The sequence below is a fragment of the Myripristis murdjan genome, chromosome 12 (genome assembly GCF_902150065.1).
Source record: "Myripristis murdjan chromosome 12, fMyrMur1.1, whole genome shotgun sequence".
In the NCBI taxonomy this organism is placed as follows: domain Eukaryota; kingdom Metazoa; phylum Chordata; class Actinopteri; order Holocentriformes; family Holocentridae; genus Myripristis; species Myripristis murdjan.
In genome coordinates, this window is record NC_043991.1 from 7,518,093 (window position 1) to 7,538,092 (window position 20,000).

At 41.2% G+C, this 20,000-nt stretch overlaps 2 protein-coding genes across 2 annotated transcripts; one reads left to right on the forward strand and one right to left on the reverse strand.

The window, feature by feature from the left end:
* Positions 1 to 298: 298 nt before the first annotated feature.
* LOC115369122 (extensin-like) lies at positions 299 to 3,101 on the forward strand. Its single transcript, XM_030065681.1, has 3 exons — positions 299 to 374; positions 676 to 1,132; positions 2,358 to 3,101. Exons 2-3 carry the CDS (start codon positions 819 to 821, stop codon positions 2,839 to 2,841), a joined length of 798 nt encoding a protein of 265 aa, XP_029921541.1. The 5' UTR covers positions 299 to 374; positions 676 to 818; the 3' UTR covers positions 2,842 to 3,101.
* Positions 3,102 to 18,275: 15,174 nt separating this feature from the next.
* Positions 18,276 to 19,912, reverse strand: htr1ab (5-hydroxytryptamine (serotonin) receptor 1A b). The gene has a single exon (XM_030065516.1). The coding sequence runs from the start codon at positions 19,847 to 19,849 to the stop codon at positions 18,599 to 18,601; it is 1,251 nt and encodes a 416-aa protein (XP_029921376.1). The 5' UTR covers positions 19,850 to 19,912; the 3' UTR covers positions 18,276 to 18,598.
* Between the last annotated feature and the right edge of the window lie 88 nt (positions 19,913 to 20,000).

Here is a 20,000-nt window from a genome sequence, read left to right on the forward strand (position 1 = left end):
TTTGCATGTGTGTGTGTCTGTGGGTGTGTTAATATGAATGTGTGCACTTGTGGGTGTGTGTGTGTGTGTGTGAGTGGAGTGCTTTGTTCAGACCCATTCTGAAGTCCTTAAAAACAGCATACTCCCAGCAAAGACATCCTTGACCAGTTTCCTGTAACCATAGTGACAGGGAGTGCTCTCCAATCAGATCTCTGTATTGTGTATTAGGGAAGTGCACGGTTTCCTGCTGTTTTCACCGGCTTCCTCCCACTGGTGTGTGCTTGGGACTCTTCATTTGGTCATGGAAAGCTACAGAGAGTTCCTGTGTATTCTATGATCTGGTTTCACGCGTTGTCATCTTGTGAAAATGCAGGCGTCAGTTAAAGTACAATGAAGTAAGTTGCAAACCTTTTATACAATTTTCGGATTCCCTTTAAGGTGCTAATGAAAGTTTTTCATTCTTGAAACTTGAAACTAGCTGAACCGTTGAGATTGTACTTGATAAAGGAAAAGGATTTTAAGAATAACCAGTGTGTTATGTATCCTTAGAAAGTAGTTCTCAAAACTTTGTTGAAGCAAAGGCTGCAACAAGACACTGAGGAAAAAAAGTTTGTTTTCACCTTTTTTATTTGATTTTGGAATGCATAATAGCTATATTTTGATACATGCACTAATAAAAATCTATTTGTTTTCCAGAGCGCCAGCCAGTGAAAGCCATCTGAAGTAGCCTGCCTGGAGATGCAGGCTCATGGATGCCAGACTTTATGCAACATGCGGCGTTAACGTGCATCAGGCAACTCTCATAACAACCCCAGTGTCTAGGACTAATCACTGCAGAAATGCAGGTTAGTCATCAGGTCACCAGCAGCACGCCTCTCCAAATCCCACCCCAGCCTGAACTTGCCACTCTCAGGAACCGACACCCAATCCTGCTGGACAGCATCCAGCCTGTCTTGGCCCAGAACATTATAAATACTAACAGGGGGATGGAGGGACCCGTCCAGCCACAGGCACCACGCACCTCCAGGTCCTGCAGCTCCTCTGGTCTTGGTAAATGCTGGAGCCTGGATGTGAGGGTGGCTGTGCTGCTGGTGACCCTGGCTGGAGCTGTAATCCTGCTGCTGCTGTACCGACTCCTACAGCTCAGACACAGGTATGTTCATGTTCATGTGACGACAATTACAGAAATACTTGGGCAAAATAGCCTTTTTCCAACTTACCTAGGCTGTTGATTGCAGTTGTTTGATACCATTCTCACCTCTGTACGCCCGGTGGTTCAGTTCCTATGGGTAGCATTATATGTTAGCTTAGCAAAAAAGACTTGAAGTCTATGGGAGTTATTAGCCTGACTCTGTCACAATGAGAAAATAAACCTTAAAGCAGCTCCGAAGCCGTCATATTTACAGTGTATCGTATATTGAAATTGCAGATCTTGTTTTTGGAGATCCTGCTGCTTACTCTGATCCGCAGCCAAAAAACTCCCAAAGGTTTCATTTTAAAATGATATGACAAGGAAAAAAAACAAGCAAATCTTAGGCTTTCTGACCCGGCAATGATGATTTTTTTTTTTTTTTTTTTTTTAAACTTAACTGGGCAGTGACTTTATAGAGGATGACAGGAAAAACAGAGAAAAGGGGTGACAGGCAGTAAAGAATCTCAAACCCAGGTTGAGCCTTGAAGCTGTGAGGTGCGAACTCTAGCTGGTCGAGCCTCAAGTGGTGCACAAGTAAATTCTCAAGATTTTCATGAGCTAGTTAGCACAATATCAGCACAACTTGATTTCCATTTCTTCGCTGGTGCCTTGATTCCCTTAGGCTGTACGGCCAATCAGGAAGCTCTCTCTCACCAGTGACCTCTGCTGACCTCTGCTGCCGATTCAACACGCTGAATTGGCCAACTGGCTGCTGACGAGGGCCAGAGAAGAAAAGACTGTGGGCAATTATCAGCCACAGATGGCCAGTGAAGCCAAATAGGGGAGAGCGCTGAGGACTGATTTGGTTAACAGTTTGCTTAGTATGACGGGACTTAACGCTGCTCCATATTGTCCCAAATGGCATAGTAACACGTATGCACTCATATTGTGGGGTGCTTTAATCAAAGCAGCTTCTAAATTGTACATTGCTGACTGTTATTTACGTTGTTGTGTCTTGTCCCTGGAAAGGTCATAATTCGTCTTCTTTTCCCAGACGTATCATTGTTTTTACACTCTCTGTAAATCACCAGCAGGCGTTTTTTGAGTCATCAGTTGGCATTCATGAGCGTCACTCTGTCTGCTTCGGCTGGCACAGGGCTTGGTCCGTTGTGCACAAAACATAGTTTAATGGAACGTCCTCTGCCGCCATCTGTCATATGATGTTGTCCTGTGTCGTGTCATATAGGCTGAAGCTGGCCAGGGCGCGGCACGCTCTCGAATACTACAGCTTCTACCATGCTGCTGCCTACACACTCAAGGATCCCGGCTTGCCCGAAGTGCTGCCAGCCAAGACTGGGAATGGCTCTGAGGTGACTCCTCCTGTCCAAACGGCGACCCCGGTGACACCCACCACCAACACCCTGCTGCCGCCCCCACCAGTGTCCCCTCCACCTCCGCTGCCCCTCCCTCCGCCTCCGGTCCTCCCCCCACCTCCCGCCCTTCCTCCGCCTCCTCTCGTCCGTCCACCTCCTCTCCCTCCGACACCCTCTCTCATATCCCTCCCTCTCCCCCTGCCTGTCATACACACCACCCCACCCAGTCCTCACCTGTCGTGGGGCGCCAGCTCAGATGCAGATGTGTACTCTCGGATTGGAGCCTTTAGGCCCTCCAGGCTCTCCAGCCTCTCCAGCCAAACGCAGGTCATCCTGTTTGAACACTCCTCTCTCTGACTATGGAAGTGGGACACAACTGGAAAAAAGTAAATGTGGTGAAAACACTCTGGTGATTTTTGCCGGGAGACCAAAGACTACCTGTGTAGGATCAATATGATTTTGGGAATAAGGCCATACTCTTCTGCAGATGAACACTCAGATGTATAGACATTATTAATGTAAGCAATTGTTGATTTTTACCTCTTACTCAGAGTGACATATGTATATACTGTATTTGTGTGTAAGTGCTCTCTCTCTCTCCCTCCCCCTCTGTCAATCATATATATATGATGATCTTAATGTCATTAAAAATGAAGAGTTCCCTTCCAAAATAAATCCATTTTGGAATTAAGTCATTGCCTAATGTTCATTATTCATTATCTTCAAAACATAAATTACATTTTGTAAAAGTGCTTTTTCATCTAGTGAATTAATTCATCTACTTATCTTTGAAAACTTGTTGGAAATCTTCTTCAAGCATCAGAGTCGTTTGGTTGGAATGGAAATGTCCTAATTCTTGCCATTTTGTCCCAGAATGGCAAGAATAAATCCTTCAAATCTTACGGTCTTATGGTTACTCCTAGACTATGATGTTTTGCCACAAAACCCTTTGAGACCCCTTATATTGGCTGAAAATTGATTTTCTGAGGGTTCATAAAAAGGGAACATACATAGACTTAGACTATACTCTGTGAATTATATTTTAAGTCATGTCCTTGATGAACTGATCAGTGTTCATCATTTGGAGACGCCTTCTGCAGAATCTTTTTCCAACTAACAACAGCACTGAGTCTTTGCTCAATAGGTTTATCATCATAATTCCTTTTTTGGCAGTTGGCTTATTTATTTATATTCCACCATGTATGTTTATTTTTTTATTTTGCTTATTTATATCACATTTCTCCCAGAATCACTGTAGCCGACCTCTTGGTTTCCTCAGACGGGAGGCATTTCCTGAGGTGGTTTTCCATTGCAGGGTTCCTCCCTTTCTCACACCAATCTCTGTGTTTCCCCTCTCTCTCACTCTCTCTCTCTCTCTCTCTCTCTCTCTCTCTCTCTCTCTCTCTCTCTCTCTCTCTCTCTCTCACTCTCTCTGTCTCTCTCTGTCTCTCTCTGTCTCTCTGTCTCTCTCTCTCTCTCTGTCTTTCTCTCTTTCCCCACTCTTACAATCATGTTATTTTTGTATAATGAGGTTTTCTGTATATTCAGTTAATATCGAATGCACAAATATGAATGAACGACCTCTGGTGTGTTTTCTTTTTGGGGGCTTGAATTGTCCATCAGTACATTTTGTTCAACAGAGGTTGCTGTTCAAACAATTAGATTGGTCGAAAGCCATTTGTAATTTACTATGACATCATAGTAAACATTACCTGTGCATTAGCACTTCTATATAGTAAAAAAAAAAAAGTACAAAAAACAGAAATCTTGTGTATTTACACGTAGCACTTGCACAGGACAAAAACAAACAGAAATCTTGTGCATTTAGCACTTGTATACAGTAAGCCTACGTAAAAATAAAGTACAAAAATATACAAATGAGAAGTCCATTACTCAGCCACAGCATCATTTCTCTATACTGGGTCGACCTCCTCGACCTCCTCGACCTCCTCTCACACAAACTCCTCCTCTCAGATTTCTATCCATTGTAGGGCCTCACACAGCAGTGCTCTCTGAACTGGCTTATATATGTTCCCTCACATCATTAGCCACAAGTGGGATCAGTTTTGAGTTGTTGTGTTCAACCAGTGACACCAGAGCTTCACTTGTGTTTGACTTTTGCCACCAGTGCTCACCATTATGCAACACAGGTGCATCACAATGAAAATGTGTTGGTAAGTTGAGTCTAAACAGGTGAACGTGCTTATGGAAATTAGTATTACTTCGCTACAACATCTGTCAAACTAACAACTGATTATCTATCATTTACAGGTGGCAATATTTTTTTCCTAGGCTGGCAAAGGCATGACTTAATCACATACTAAAACATGCATTCGTTCTCTACAGCTTTTCCCTAATGTTGGCCTTAACCAACTTATACCCAACCGTAACTGGACCCGAGTATTAACCTAACCTAGCCCTAACCTAAACCAACTTCGCCATCCTGGGGAAAAAAAAAAAAAAAACAAAAAAAAAAAACTAAACTTACAGGTGATTCTGGTTTTGTTAAGCTAGCCAGCAGCTGTCAACAGCCAACTGAAACAACAGTTGCCATGTTTCTAACAATAGATAATTTCCCAAATACAACTTTTGGTTTGGATTATGAAGAAACGAAAACAAGGCAAACTTTATCGTTCATAAGATTACCAATTCAATTCCTTGTCACGTAGCATCACAGAAGATGAGTTGAACAAACTGAAGAGGAAATGACAAGACACACAGTGCGAACCCTCCACTGCTTTATCTGTTGGCTTTAAATGAACACTGACAGATGTAATGTTGCATGTCATCTGCAAACAGTCAAACCCTCAGATTGGTTTGTGCTGCTAAAGAAGTTTTAGTTTGAGTAACTATATTTTTGGTGGTGTCTTAAAACAGTAAAAGCCCATTAATTTCAGCTTTTCATGTGGGATAAAACAATATTGTTGGTATTAAATCATAATCGCGTATAAAAGCAATTGAACACAAGAGGCCTATGTGTTATAGTAAACCTGTGACCAAATCACAGACGTGTTGTTATTAATTATAACGCATGGCCTCTTGTGTTTTAAAGCTTAATTAAACTACAGTATACTGATGATTAAAGTTTATAATCTGTCCAAAAGTAAACTGATGTGCAAAGCTTCATCATTCTCTAAAACTGCCTCTTGTATAATTGAAGAACGGTGTGTGAGTTTGTGAGGGATGTTGTTTAGTTGTTGCCTGTTTGCTGAGTTTGTTTGGGTGAAAACCGACACCTTGCGTGACAAGCGTCTCTATTCTGTTCCACATCTAACTCTGCCTTTAGGCCTTTGTCTCCGTACTAAAAGCCAGATAATTCAATCTGTGCATGTACTGTATTGTCCTTAATAGGTCGTAAGCAGAAGAGGAAAGGCATTGTAACAATATACTGGCAGAGTAAGTGCACAAAGCCAGTGTCATGCACGACTGAGTTTGGATGTGTTTTTGAGTTTGGTGTCAGATTAACATTAATTGAAAGATTCAGTCCCCAAATCTTATCCTTTTTTGTTGACTTTTTGATGTTGATTCTCGTGGGCAAAGGTTTTAGAAAAGCAAATAAGCTGAGGCTTTTTTTCCATAATGACTTTTTCTTGTCGGCAATCATTTGATAACAGCCGGCGGGGCATTACACTTTTCAAATGCCAGACATCTTTTTTTTTTTTTAACTGTACCTCTGCTACACTCTTTGTAATTAATGTCATCTTTGAAATGTAGATTTAATGTGCCTGTGCATTGTTGGCACCCTAGGCATTCTTATATCAGATTTTTTTTTTTTTTTTTTTTTTTTTTTTTGCCATTTCAGAGACCTTCCTAAAAATTTAGCCCACTTTACAGTGGAATAAACCTGACTAAGGTTTGACTGTCTTTCTTGCATCAAAAATCTGACCCTTACTCTGGCTTTGTGCTGCTGAAGCCCTTGACACACAGTAGAGATGCACGGTAATTGCATCCACCCTCTTCTCATTTTCTAATCTCTGCAGTCAGAGTGAGAGGAAATGGACGCTGTTAGCACTGCCCTCAGCGCCTGTCTTCTCTGCACGATGCCAAAACAAGTGCTTTATTTGCAAAATAGAAGGGTACAAGTGCGCAATTGCAGTTGGCCATCTTGTCTCTCCATGTTCCCAAAGATCAGGACAGCAATTAGACAAGGAGGAGAAAAACAAACTGAAACCTTGGCCCTATTTATAGATTATCTGGCATCATCCTCAGTTGTAGAGACCATCATTTCCCCGGTTGCTTCAGTTTTGATTCTGATATCTCTGCTTTATTAATTAACTTTTTTTTTTTTTTTTTTTAGATTTACAGGGTCCAAATGAAAGGGTTCGTTTCTATCATCTATTAAAGAATTTATTTCTCTAAAATTCAAAACAGGCTTTTTGATATTGACAGTTATTATCTAATATCTGTATTACTGAAGATAAAGTAGCATCTGGTAAGAGTCAGTTGGTGTAATACCTAATAGTCAATACCTAATAGTGACATAAAAGACATTTTTAGGAAATTATGGTAAAATCAGGAAGCTGCAGGGAAACATTACTTGTTCAATATTCTATTAATAGATCATGGGTTTCTTAACATGTTATGCTTTATTTTTGAATTTATTTTTCAAAACTAAGACCTAAAACCAAAGGGTTTTTCATAGTTTTTTCATTTTGATAGCTTTATCCAAGTAAACAACATAAAGCGATCTCTCTTTGTCACACACTCACACACACACACACACACACACACACACACACACACACACACAAACACACACTTTGGGAATAGGAGATTTGTGTTCAGGTTGCAGGCACATAAGTTCAAGACCTTTTTAAACCACCGGCTTGAATTCCAAACATATAAAAATGTCAATATATTGAGTTTAGCTTCTGCCCACTTCAACCTGCTCGATGGCATAAACTTTTATTTATTAATAAATCACCAGCAAAACAAGTAGCAGACTTACATGTGTTTGTTTATTTATTTATTTATTGACCAGGGAGAGAAGGTGCTGTACAGACACTGTTGCAAAGTCATGCGTGCTTGTTCAAGGATGGGGAAGTGCATATCCTCTGGGAGTTATCTGTTATCCTTCTCAAATCAAATCCAAGACAAATTTCTCTGTGAAGACTAATAGTCAACTAACTAATTAATTTATTCCACGGCGCCAGCCTTCCACGCTGCCTCCTTATGATGAACTGGCCAAATAAGCTTGACTTAATGTTGCCGTCAGACTTGGCAGGACAAAATGTTCTTGTCCGTTTGTTTGGGCGACGCAGGACCTGAAGGTTATGGACTTCAGGCTACAGATTAGCATTTTGGCTGGTGGTATTTATGGCGAGTCGTGATGCAACTAAAGTTACATCAAAAGAAGGTTCTAGCATAAAGCATAAAGCAACAGCAACCAAGAAGAGGATGTTGTGGGTGCATCCAACATGGCAACAATAACAGCTCCTTCCATTTTGAATTTGGTGAGAATGCAAAGTCAAATAGTTTAGTTTAGTTTGGGTTGATACCTTCTCAAGAAAAGCATTTCCACTTTTAATATGCAGTGATTCCTCAAGGATATCACAAAAAACGAAAATTAAAACAACTTTCCATTGTGGGTCTTGATGAGAGACAAGAGATAATGGCAGTGTGCAATGAATGAAATGCATAAAAAAATCCTTCAAATCAATATAAATCACTATGTTCAGCACAACAAAACATTTACCTAAATGCATAAATATATATATAAAGCAATGACCCACAAAGACCCACTTCTATTCCTCTATTCTATTCTTTTAACAGTGCTTAATTCTGCTTTATCTTTTATCTGGTTTTATTGTCAAAACCTCTGTTATTAACATATATTCAACATTATATGTGTATATATGTATGTACATAATTATGTACTTCCATGGGTATTTATTTTTAGTCAATGGTCGGTAGTGGTAGAGCTACTAATTTACATAACAAGAGAAGACAAGTCCCACATGCGAGAGCAGTTACTTTTCCATTAGCTCTAATAACAGCTAATGGAATAGTAACTAAAAGAAGACGTGAATCATGTGCCAGGCCGTACTCACATCCACAGCGGGTCTCCAAGGTGAACAGCCTCTGGTTGTTGGATCAAGAGGAGTCGGATCCGTAACTTTGGGAAAAGGATTAGCTCTCTGATCTCTCACTGGCTGAGCATCGGTGAGTCATGCCATCTTGTTGGTCAAAGTTCAGATGAATTGAGCCCTGCGTGTAGGTGAAAGGTGACATTATTTTGCCTCCAGAATGGGTGTGAATTGGAGGTGAATTGTCTTTTAGTGCTGGTGGGACATTAGTTGGCAAACCCCTCATAAGAAAAACTTTCCTTACCTTTTCTCCTTTTTACTTTGATTGTGATCCGCATACTGAGTCTTTATTAAAACTCATTTTGACCTCGACCTGATCTTTGACCCACCTCTTGATTCCACCGGGCTTTTCTGACTCCTCTATTGAGATTCCACACATTTACTTTCTACACTTGAGTAACAACTAAGTCCCAAATCATGGGGTGGAAGTCTTTAGCAAGCGTTGTGAGGCCCCAAAAGTCTCAAGTCCCACCCAAATAAAAACAGACAAGCTAACACAAGTCAAGTAACAGCTAGTATCAAGTCCAGACAAGTAAACACAAATTTAATAGACAACATACAGACAGCGTCTTGAGGGAATACACTTATTTAATTAGATTCCCAACATTGGTAAAAGGTGGGCAATATGTTTCCCTCTCAGTGGGAGGCCTTTAATTGCCTAACGTAAACAAACCTGACACTGACGCTCTGCGTGCAAGGTCTGCATACTCCAGATATTGATGTGCTGTGATCTCATGGGCGCTGTGCATATACACAGCGAGGATGTCTGTCTCATACAAATGAAGATACAATAGGACGTTTGCAAGTGTTGCATTTTCAACAGACTCTAAAACCCATTTGGGGGAAAAAAACTTGTCACCTGAAGTTCAGTGTTCAACGTTTAAAACCTTCAACAGATGCATGCCTTTTCAAAAATGTTGCTTTTTTGTAAATAACAGTTTGAAAATAAATCCAGTTGTTACTGTCCTCAGCATTGATTAGTTAACCAGATTGAGCAGAAAACGCTGAACATGTTTAGTATTGAATATGTGTATGTTTCGTTCGAACTGCAGCTGTGAATAGCCAAAAAACAGGACAGTATAGTTTTCCAGATATTTGTCGGGACTCGGCACACCCAACCTGAAACCAGGACAATCTTGGACAAACTAGGACACCAAATATGTGAGACAGCTGACAGCCAATCAGCTGTGGTGCCAGCCAACTTCAGTGCTCTGCCTGAACTAACACAATGCTTCATTTTTGGTCACAAAACTTTTTTTTTTTGTTTGTTCTTTTTCTACAAGGTCAGCTCACACATTTTTTAGTCTACTGACCAACAGACTGGGTCAGACTGGGAATAAAACTCAGCCCTGGCAATTTTCGTCTGGACTGACCCCCCCTTTTCCCCAACATACACACTTATGAGTAGCATAAAGCAGTATCCAGTTATTTGTAACATATAGGCTAAGCAACCAATATCAAGTTTGCACCCTAACAGCAGGTGGACTTATAGAGTTTCATAAAATAATATAATAAATAAGTCACCAAGAAACAGCCTGGAGGAAAAGTTGGCACCCAAATGGATAACCCAACCCTTAACGCACTTATGCTACAAACCTTAAATAAAACACATAGTACAAAATCATATGTCATGAATACAACAAAATAGCCAAACTCAATTTTCACACTGGACAAAAAAGCTTTCTTTAATGCTGCCTGACCTAATGATGATCTGGGAATATTTCTGAACATTAATCAAAAGCACTCTGTTTCGACATGTTTGCAGCTGATCTGATGCAACTCGCACATCAGGTTTAACAGGCAGGATCTCATGCTACTGTCAGTGTTTAAGCAGGTTCAGTCACCGCTGTTGTCAGGTTGTCACAAGCATCAAGTGCTACCCTACTGGAGAGACCCAGAGTGACTAATCAGCTGAGCCATAATAACTCTCTCACCTTGACATCATTTAAAAAACAGCATGGCACAGCGACCTTAAGGTGCAAACAGAATAGAATAGCATTTCCTTCCTTCGATGGTGAAAAGACGATTGTTCCATTAGTGTCCAAAGCCATAAGAATGTCTTTTTGTGTAGCCGTGAGCATGAATGCTTCAAGATGCACTTGTGATGTAGCGCCCTGTAATCTGTTCTTGATTCATTTTTATGAACGAAGATTTTGCAGCATCAGCGCCGAGACTTTTTCCCGCTCCACCTTTTCATTTTTCTGGACCTTTATCCATGTCACACTCTCTTTATTTTGCAATTTCCCACTTGACCTCATCACGGTGGTCACACTTCCTGCACCTGGCTTACAGTATGTAGACCCCTGACAAGTTGGACCATGTAACCCCCAATCAGATGGGCTGGTCCAACATCAAATGACCCATGGCCGACAGGTTAAATTTTTTTTTTTCCCGTATTTTTTTTTTTCTCCTCCACAAATTTTTCTCCCCACATTTTTGTCACCCTATTGTTATTGCTGGCATTTACCAGAGTTGCCAGATTGCCATTTCGAGCCTGCACACAGGTAAGGATTTATGTGAGGGTCTGCGTAACCATGGTGATGAACTTTTCTGTAGCTTTGAGACTAATTTGGCACACCTTAAAAAAAAAAAAAAAAAGAAATGCAAGAACAACAGTTTCTCTGGAAAAAAAAAAAAAAAAAAAAAAAAAAAACAAGGCTACATCAGTCAGCTCATGTCACTTTGCATTGCACCATTGATTTTTAAAAAAAAAAAATTTATTGTTTGGTGTAATCTTAGATTTTTGCCTGGATTTGAACTGGAATATTTAATTGACATGAATGAGACCACGCTACAACATGATAACACCGTTATCTGCTGGATGATTTGTCCGTAATGTGTGTGTCTGTGTGTCAGCCATGCTCAGGCTGCGTCTGTTAATGTGTGAACCCAAAACTCGCTTGTGTGCTTAGGTGTCTCAATACATGTCATTAAAGTGTGTTACCATCCCGGATGTGTCATATTTTTAAAAGTAAAATACTTGTGTCTATCTTTGATGAGTGTTTGAAAGCTTACAGAATTTCCCCCTCGTGATACTCCGACGATTTTCTGTCCAAACTTTTTCACGTAAAGAATACTCAGCCATCACATCAACAGAGAGCGATACAAACCGTTAAAATTGCACTTAAAATACATAAAGAAGTAATCTGAAGTGTACAGAGACGATAGGAAACACCTCCTCACCTCTAGGCTGGTGGACGGGCTCATTGTTGCTGTGCAGAAAAGTTTAGTTCAATCCCACAGAACTTTGTTTTACATTGTAGTCGAAATCCCAAGGTTTCCAAAAAAAATATCAAATATGTCCTGTTTAATTATAGGGACATGTGTATGAATATTTCACTCAGTGTAAGCATGATGTAGCTTCCATGAAACATCACAATCAACAGACATGGTATTCATCGTTGTACAATATTGGGATTAAAAAAAAAAAAATGGTAACACTTAAAATAAGCATAATTTATTGTTTGTTGACAGTAAAATAACTATTAACTAAAGTTTAATTAACTATCAATTTATCATTTATTAATAATTGTTATAAGACAGTGTAAACCATTTTTCTAACTTTGAAGATACATCATGGAAAACTCTCTCCATCTCTGCTCGCAATATTTCTTCAACATAACATCCTAATATGTCTGTCACGATGACAGTGCAAGGCCTCGGCTGACTAATGCGATGTTCAGTTTGTATGTACAGGGGCCGACACAGGATGACTCAGGAGAGGGAAAAGTGATTTACCTGTGCTCTCTAAATCAAAAACCGGGCCGCCTCTGTCCGGTCTTTTTATGCCTTCATCTCTCTTTCCCTGTCTCCGTCTCTCTCTGCATGTCAGACTGACACTAGCCTCTAATATTTTCCTGTCCTATTCTGTTTTTCAGAACTTTTCATTGTTGTAAGGTCATCAGTCTCTGCTTCTCTGAACCCCTGGTACTTCTCTGAGATGACAGAAGTGGAAGGAAATGTTCCAAATGGATGCCATTACATTTATGGGAAGCATGTTTTATTTATTCATTTATCTATTTATTTATTCACTGTCAGTGCTATCTGAACTAATTAATTTTCGTTGATCCATCTTGTATTCTCTTCACCCGAGGCATGCAGGCATAAGACACCAACAATGACCCGACTTTAACATTTTAATGTTATAAAAGTCATTTTAGTCATTTCATATTTCAGCTTTTTCCCCACAAACTTTCTAGTTGATGTAATCTCCCCAGTTGCAAGATTGATGTATTTGGCAAATAAAAATAAAAATTCTACCAGAGGACATCGCTACATCAGTAATGTCATTACCTCTGTGCTAAAGGCTAACATGTTTCCAAGGTCAAGATGACCCATTTGCCAGCCAGTTTGGTCAAATTGGCTTCAATCACCACAAACTAGTCATAATTTCTGCACAGCTTCATCACCATCACCTGCAGTCGGTCATACGTGTTACATGACTGGTTGCTTTTCTCATGGACAGCCTTTAGGACACGTGTTTCCAGTTCATTTCTTTTTCTTTATGTCACGTCCAAGATAGATACCATTCTTCCACGTGTGTGCCTACTAATCTATTTCACAGTTAACTCCACGACCGGCAAGCTCAACCATATGGCACGGGCTGTCATTAAACACATCACATCATCATCACATCATCACATCCCATCATATCACAGTAGCCACCTTTCCACTGTTGCGTCATTGGGAGCTAGAGCTATCTTTGAGCCAGACAGTGTTAATGGCCCACAGCCTCAACACACCCCATGTGTGAACAAAAACCATTTGCATTTCTACTACAATATTACCCTAAAAACCCACCAATAACATGATTGGTGTAAACGCCACCCATCCCATCCGTGTCACATAAAATAACCTGTAACTTAAAGCAGCCATACTGGAGTTACAGGTGGCAGCACAGAACTGATGTAACACAAATAGGCTGAGATGTATTCAGTTGAATCACTTTCGCTGTTTAGCTTGCAAAGTGAATTAATGCCAAAAAGAAGTCACCGTCTGAACCTGCCCGCGGCGACACGACCATGATGCCCCAAACGGTCTCTCCGCTCACTGCAGGGCGATGTCCCAGGACACTGTCCATCAAGTTGCACCAATGGATGTTTTTTCCTTTGGACGCCGCTTTCTGCGTTATGTGCTTTAACTGTCTTGCACTGCACGGATGTCCGTTTGTGTGCTGGGTCCCTGCTGCTGCCAGCTCTCCTACTTTATATTTCATCATGTCCTAATTTCGGCAGACATTGTCAGACATAATCATCTGCCAAGATAGTGAAAAGCGTCTGAATGTGTGTGTTTGACCAATACCGTTGGCTGATGTCCATTTTTTGTTTATGCGCTATTCTTCTGCAATAAAAGCGTGTTGATGAGAAACGAGCTGCTGTGATGACGGCTTTCATACTTTCTCATTTCCATTCTCAGTTTATGCATTTAGCTGACGCATCCGGGCCGAATCACAAAGCGAGTTCTGAACGGGTGTTGTACACTTAACTTTTATCTTCTTCTGCCACAGTCAGAGTTACGTGGAGTCAGCTGGCGCAAAACAGCCGCACCTGCAGAAGGCATCAAACAGCGAGACAACAAACAACATGCCTTTGTTTGATGTCTGACTTACATTGGCTACTTGTGCAACTGAACAAATCACAGCGCTGACACCTGCTACAATAGATTCAGGGGAAGAGAGCGTAGGAGAGAAGATAAAGCACACAAAAAAAAAAAAGAAATGAAAAAGGAGAAAAGGCCTGTAAAAGTTATGTTTATTTGATCAAAAAAATTCAAAGAGATGTAAGAAAATTGATAATACATAAGACATTTTGATCATTAGGATTAATGAAGATGAATGGTAGCCTAATATACCATATGATTACATTACATTGCAACAATACCAGCTTTGAAATATGTTATCTCTGTCTCCCAATTCAGTCTAATTCGATCTACATTAGGGAACATTTGTCTCCCATATCCAAAATCAGCAGGGAGATGTGATATGAGCGTGAGCAGACATTGACAAAAACTGCATGAATGGTTAGTTTAAGTACAAATAAACTTGCAACTTGAACTCTTGAACCAAATAACTTTCAAATGACTGAATTTAAAATGTGAAAAAATACAATTAATAAAACTATACCAACTTTTATTTTTTGCAGTTTTGCATTTTAAGAAATTATATAACATAATAATGCAGGAGTTACAGCACATCAGAGAAAAATCAAAGAAACAAAGAGTGAAAAAAGTGTTAAATAGCATAACTGATTACATAAAGAACAATTCATAGGATATAGCTGAGTACACAGATAAACTTGAATCAGATCATACTAATATAGGAACAATGACTCGGTATACACACATACAGATACATGTATATACATTGCTTTATTTCTTTATTTGGATCCCCATTAGCTGCCACCAAAGTAGCAGCTACTCTTCCTGGGGTCCACAAGAAACAACAATAATTAGCCTATCACATATTACAAATCTCAATAAAAACAGTTAACAATCCTAATAAAAAACCTTTTCAAGACAAATACATACATGTGAGTGTGTGTGATGCTGTCATAGAGAGCAACTGAGTGCAACAGCAGAGCAAACTTCATTTCCAAAATCACCAGTGATGGCTGTCACAATGCCAAGACAACAGATGTAGTAAATAGTCCCGGGCCCCCTAGAGTATTTCTGTATTATAGAGCAGTGGGATATTAAGAAATAGATCCGAGAAGAATTGTTTCCATTTTCATCAGCACCTCTTGTTCTGCTGTATTAGTCAAAGCTCGTTACCGCCACCATTCCACCAAGATCAGGATAGACTGTGTTTCAGTCCTGTGAGGCGCTGAAAGCCCGTAACGTAATGCCTCTGACAGCAGAACGCCACGGGCTCCTCTGCAGGCAAACATGACTGAACAGTTCAATGGCGTATGGATAGAACGAACGCTCTTCACTATTCCTCCAATACGCATGGTGGTTTACAGCCAAGTGCACTGCCTATCAGTCTCTCAGGATGCACAGAGACGGCACAAACCCGAAGACGACACAAGAATCCAAACTAATAATGCCTTAGCAGAGATGCTCTAACCCAGACTTGTGTTTTTTTCCTGGTGGCCTGTGCATTTTCAGGTGATCTTTATGTGGAATTACACGGGAACTCATTGTGTTTTCTCCGACTGCTCTTCAGTGCTGTTATGCAAAAGTGTCTTTCTGTTTTCGAGTTAACAAATCCTAAGGCTTCCCATTGTCTGGGGGGAATAGGGGTTCAGGGATTGGCGGAGGTTGAGATAACATAACATTTCTACTGTGCGAAGCCACATGAATACTGATTTGATGTTTTTTTTGTTTTTTTTTTTACCTTGAGTTGAAAGCAGTGCAGTAATACCCGGTGTACTACAGAAAAACAAGATTAACAGACAGTGAGCATTCAGTGAACAAGTCTAGCAATAGGATTATTTCCCCTCTTTTTTTTTTTTTATAAGAAGTGTGAACAGACAAGGCCATCCTTGCTGACAACAGGAGCTGCCATGACTGACAGGCATTTGCACAGTGCCGTGAAGGTCCAAGGTCAGAGTAAAGTTTGGTTATTCACTCTGTCCAGTTGCTCGCCGTTCTGTTCACATTGTGAGCAAATGCTGTTGTTTGGAAATGCATGCCTTCAAGGGAAACTAAGTCACTGCGTATGACAACATGAGGTAATTGCCGCAAATATCAGTGCATATGTGTGTCTGCGCCGGCCGCCAACTGTGGGCCCCTCACCATACGCCCCTCTGTATTCCTGTATTGCAGCGGGCCTTTGATCAGGTAATTGCCCTTAGGCCCCCAGAGTTTGCATCCCCCATATGTCGCTATGGCAACCAGCTCTCCAGCATCCATCTGTGTGCTCCATTGAGCCCTTTAGACAGACTGGTGTTGTGAAGCTCTGAGTGACGGAGGAACAGAGAAGTGAGATGCAGCACGAGGAACCCCCAATGTGTGCATGTGTGTGTGTGTGTGTGTGTGTGTGGATGAGTTTGTCTTTATATTTGAGTGTGTGAGCGAGCAAAGCGGCAAGTGAGTGAAACTATAACCAGTGTGTATGTGTATCTGTATGTGTGTGTGTGTGTGTGTGTGTGTGTGTTTGCCATCCAATTTCTTGTTATTATTCTCGCTCCATGTCAGTGTCACCTCAGGAATGACGAAATGATTTTTAACAAGCGTATTATACTGTAATAGGATTTTTTCTTCCACCACTGAGGTACACATCCACGTATGCATTTTATTAGGGGATCAGAGTGCAGGTGCAGCTGGGGGCGATAACCCCCACAGTGGTTTGAGGGTGGGGTTCAGTGTCTTTTTTTGAAGACATTTTGACAAGGATGACGCAGTTTTTGTTGTGGAAGATCAAATTCTGTGACACTGAGGTTAGTGGACAGGCTCTCCAACCACCTGGCCACCCTGCAGGATCCTGACAGAAATGCGGTTAATGGTGAAAACTATGTACTTTTATATATAAGAACAATAATGTCCACCTGTAACAAATTTGAAGTCACTGCATGTATCGTTTTACATCGTGTCTTTGATCTGTCACTTTGCTGACATTTTGTGTTATGTAACCAGATTAAAGCAATGACATAAGTTTTCAAGTGAACTGTGAAATCTAAAACCTTGGTATGAGGACTATTTGTTTTTTTTTTCAGCTTTGTTCTATTTCGTTTTCTCTCTGTCTTTTATTTCCTTTTGGTTTTAAATGTTTATTTAGCATGACATGATACATGATTTCATGCCTCACCTTCATACAGTTAGATAAATCCACACCTGGGACCTGCCCAACAAAACTGCATATGCTTTGTTTGAATGCCCTGTGTGCCTTGCTCAAGGACAGTGCAATAGTGGATGCTGTGGGATAGCCACCTCTGATTGCGTATTTTAGTTTCAAGGGGTAATCAGACTTACAGTGTGATGATTTAATGCCTGCATGGGCCTGTTTTAATACCAGTCACTTGAATCCTTCCTAATCTTACAATATTCAGAGTTTTTTCAAGATTGGCACAGGAAATGCATGCACATACACATACACATACACAGAGAGAGAGAGAGAGAGAGAGAGAGAGAGAGAGAGAGAGAGAGAGAGCGAGAGAGAGAGAGCGAGAGAGAGAGACAGAGAGAGAGAGAGAGAGAGAGAGAGAGAGAGAGATTTCAGTTTAACCTCTTCAACTCTTCTGTGCCCACTGGTGGGTTTGTCATTGCTGAGGGGCCAAAACATTATTTAAAATTCTGGACAGATCCTGTGGTTTCTAAAGATACCAAACATGTCCTGCCAAATTCCAGTGAAATGTGTATAAAATGATGCACAGTACATCTAGATATTTTCTAAATGATGTAACGCTGCAGCCATAAATCAACGGCATCTTGGCGTGGACTATTTCTCTCTATTTAAGTGTGAATGAAGCGTTGCAACCATCAGATAGAGAATATGCATGTTCTCAAACAATGTAGAACAAAATGTATTTCCTATCTTTGAATCTTCTTATGGGGAATTGTAAGGGAAAAACACAGTTAACAGTTTTAAAGTAGACTCTGGTTTTTAGACCAGCCTTATTTTTTATTGTCATCACTTATTTTATTAAATTGATTTGGTTCATTGATGTTGAATGTACAGGCTATCCATGAGCCCTGTGCACAAATGTAAATGCATGACTTCAGAAAAAGACATGATTTATTAAACATTACAGAGCAGGGTAAGGAACATGGATCTTCAATCCAAGGGTCATAGCTTCATCTATGCATACAGACATTTCAGGGAATATTTTAACACCGATAAAGATGGTGATGATCAGCAATAATAATTATGATAGCCCTCCTTACAATTAAACATCATTCTTAATTCAGAACAATCTATTTTTGCCACTTTTACACTGATTTAGGACTGTCCTGGCATTTATGCCTTTCTTCACCTTGAAATGCATATCATTAGATTAAGATTCAATAATCCCCTTGGAGGGAACTGGGCAAAGATGAGAGTCTAAGATGGAATTCCTCACCACACCGCAAAGGTTAGATCGTTTGTGGGCTCACGGTCTGCAGAAATGACACTTGATTATTTTTTTGAAAGCGCTTTGGAAGTCTTTGTTGAAGTATGCGTAAATGATGGGATTGAGTAAGGAGTTGGAGTAGCCCAGCCAGTTTATGACATCCTCCAGCCAGCGAGGCATGTAGCAGGACTCCTGGCAAAAGGGCATGACCAGAGCGACGATAAAGAAAGGCAGCCAGCAGAATATGAAGGTGCCCATAATGATGCCCAGTGTCTTTACCGTTTTGCGCTCCCGTGCCAGGGCTATCTTCCTCTTCGCCTCGGTTGCCTTCTCGTGTCTGCTCTCGAAGAGGGGCACGGTGTTTGGCGTGTTAGGCAGCGGCAGGTTGTTTTTCGAGTTACTGTGAACTTCGATAATTTCCAGAGACTCGCCGTCCTCTGCGTGTTTAATCGCCCCATTTACGCTCGGCAGCGGCTTGGGCTCCACACTCCTTTTCCAACTTTTACCCACGTCTCCACTGGTCTTTTTGTGAAACAGGGCTGGTGACAGTGCCAGACAAGAGTCGGACACTTTCTTTTTCTCCGTTTTACGCACGGTTCTCCTGATCCGAAACCTGGCAGCTTTGAATATCCGTCCGTACAAAACCAACATCAAAATCAGCGGGATGTAAAAAGCCCCGAATGTGGAGTAAATTGTGTACCAGGGGTCTTGCCTTATCTTGCATTGCTTGGGGTTTGCCCTGTCCTCTGCCATACTGCTGGGCTGGGAGCGCATGATCAGCATGGGCGGAACTGAGATGGAGAAGCCGACAAGCCAAGTGACACTGATGAGAACCGCAGCTCTTCTCGGGGTCCTTTTCTTCATGTAGTCTATTGGCTCGGTTATTGCCCAGTATCTGTCCAGAGCGATGGCGCACAGGTGCAATATTGATGATGTACAGCACAACACGTCGAGAGAGATGAAGATGTCGCAGGGAACCTGTCCGAGGGTCCAGCGGTTTAAGACTTGGTAAAGCGCTGCCATGGGCAGCACCAACACCGACACCATCAGATCGGTGACAGCTAGAGAGCCGATTAGGTAGTTGGCCACATTCTGGAGAGACCTCTCCAAAGCAATAGCCGCAACAACACACGCGTTCCCAAATATGGCACACAGGATGAGTGTGGCAAGGAGGAAGGATGTGACTATTTGATAACTCAGCTTCACCTCCTCATCTTCAGCTTTTGAGGTTTTGTTGGAAAGGCTATCAAACTGAGACCAGGAGGCTGTCGTGTTGTTTGTTCCTTCCATGTTGGTAAACTCGCAGTGTTTGGAGACCCTCAGTAACTTGGTAGAAACCCCGGTGCGCAACGCAACCCATCCCTTGAAGCGCGCATAGTGAACTGTGGGAGACGCACCGCGCCACTCGAGCAGCAGAGTGTCTAAAGTCCGCGTCTCGGTC

Bases quoted from the DNA above. Each gene is read 5' to 3' on its own strand.
- LOC115369122 (XM_030065681.1), top strand. From the start codon at position 819: ATGCAGGTTAGTCATCAGGTCACCAGCAGCACGCCTCTCCAAATCCCA. The intron at 1,133-2,357 runs GTATGTTCATGT...CGTGTCATATAG, and splicing joins CTCCTACAGCTCAGACACAG to GCTGAAGCTGGCCAGGGCGC.
- htr1ab (XM_030065516.1), bottom strand. From the start codon at position 19,849: ATGGAAGGAACAAACAACACGACAGCCTCCTGGTCTCAGTTTGATAGC.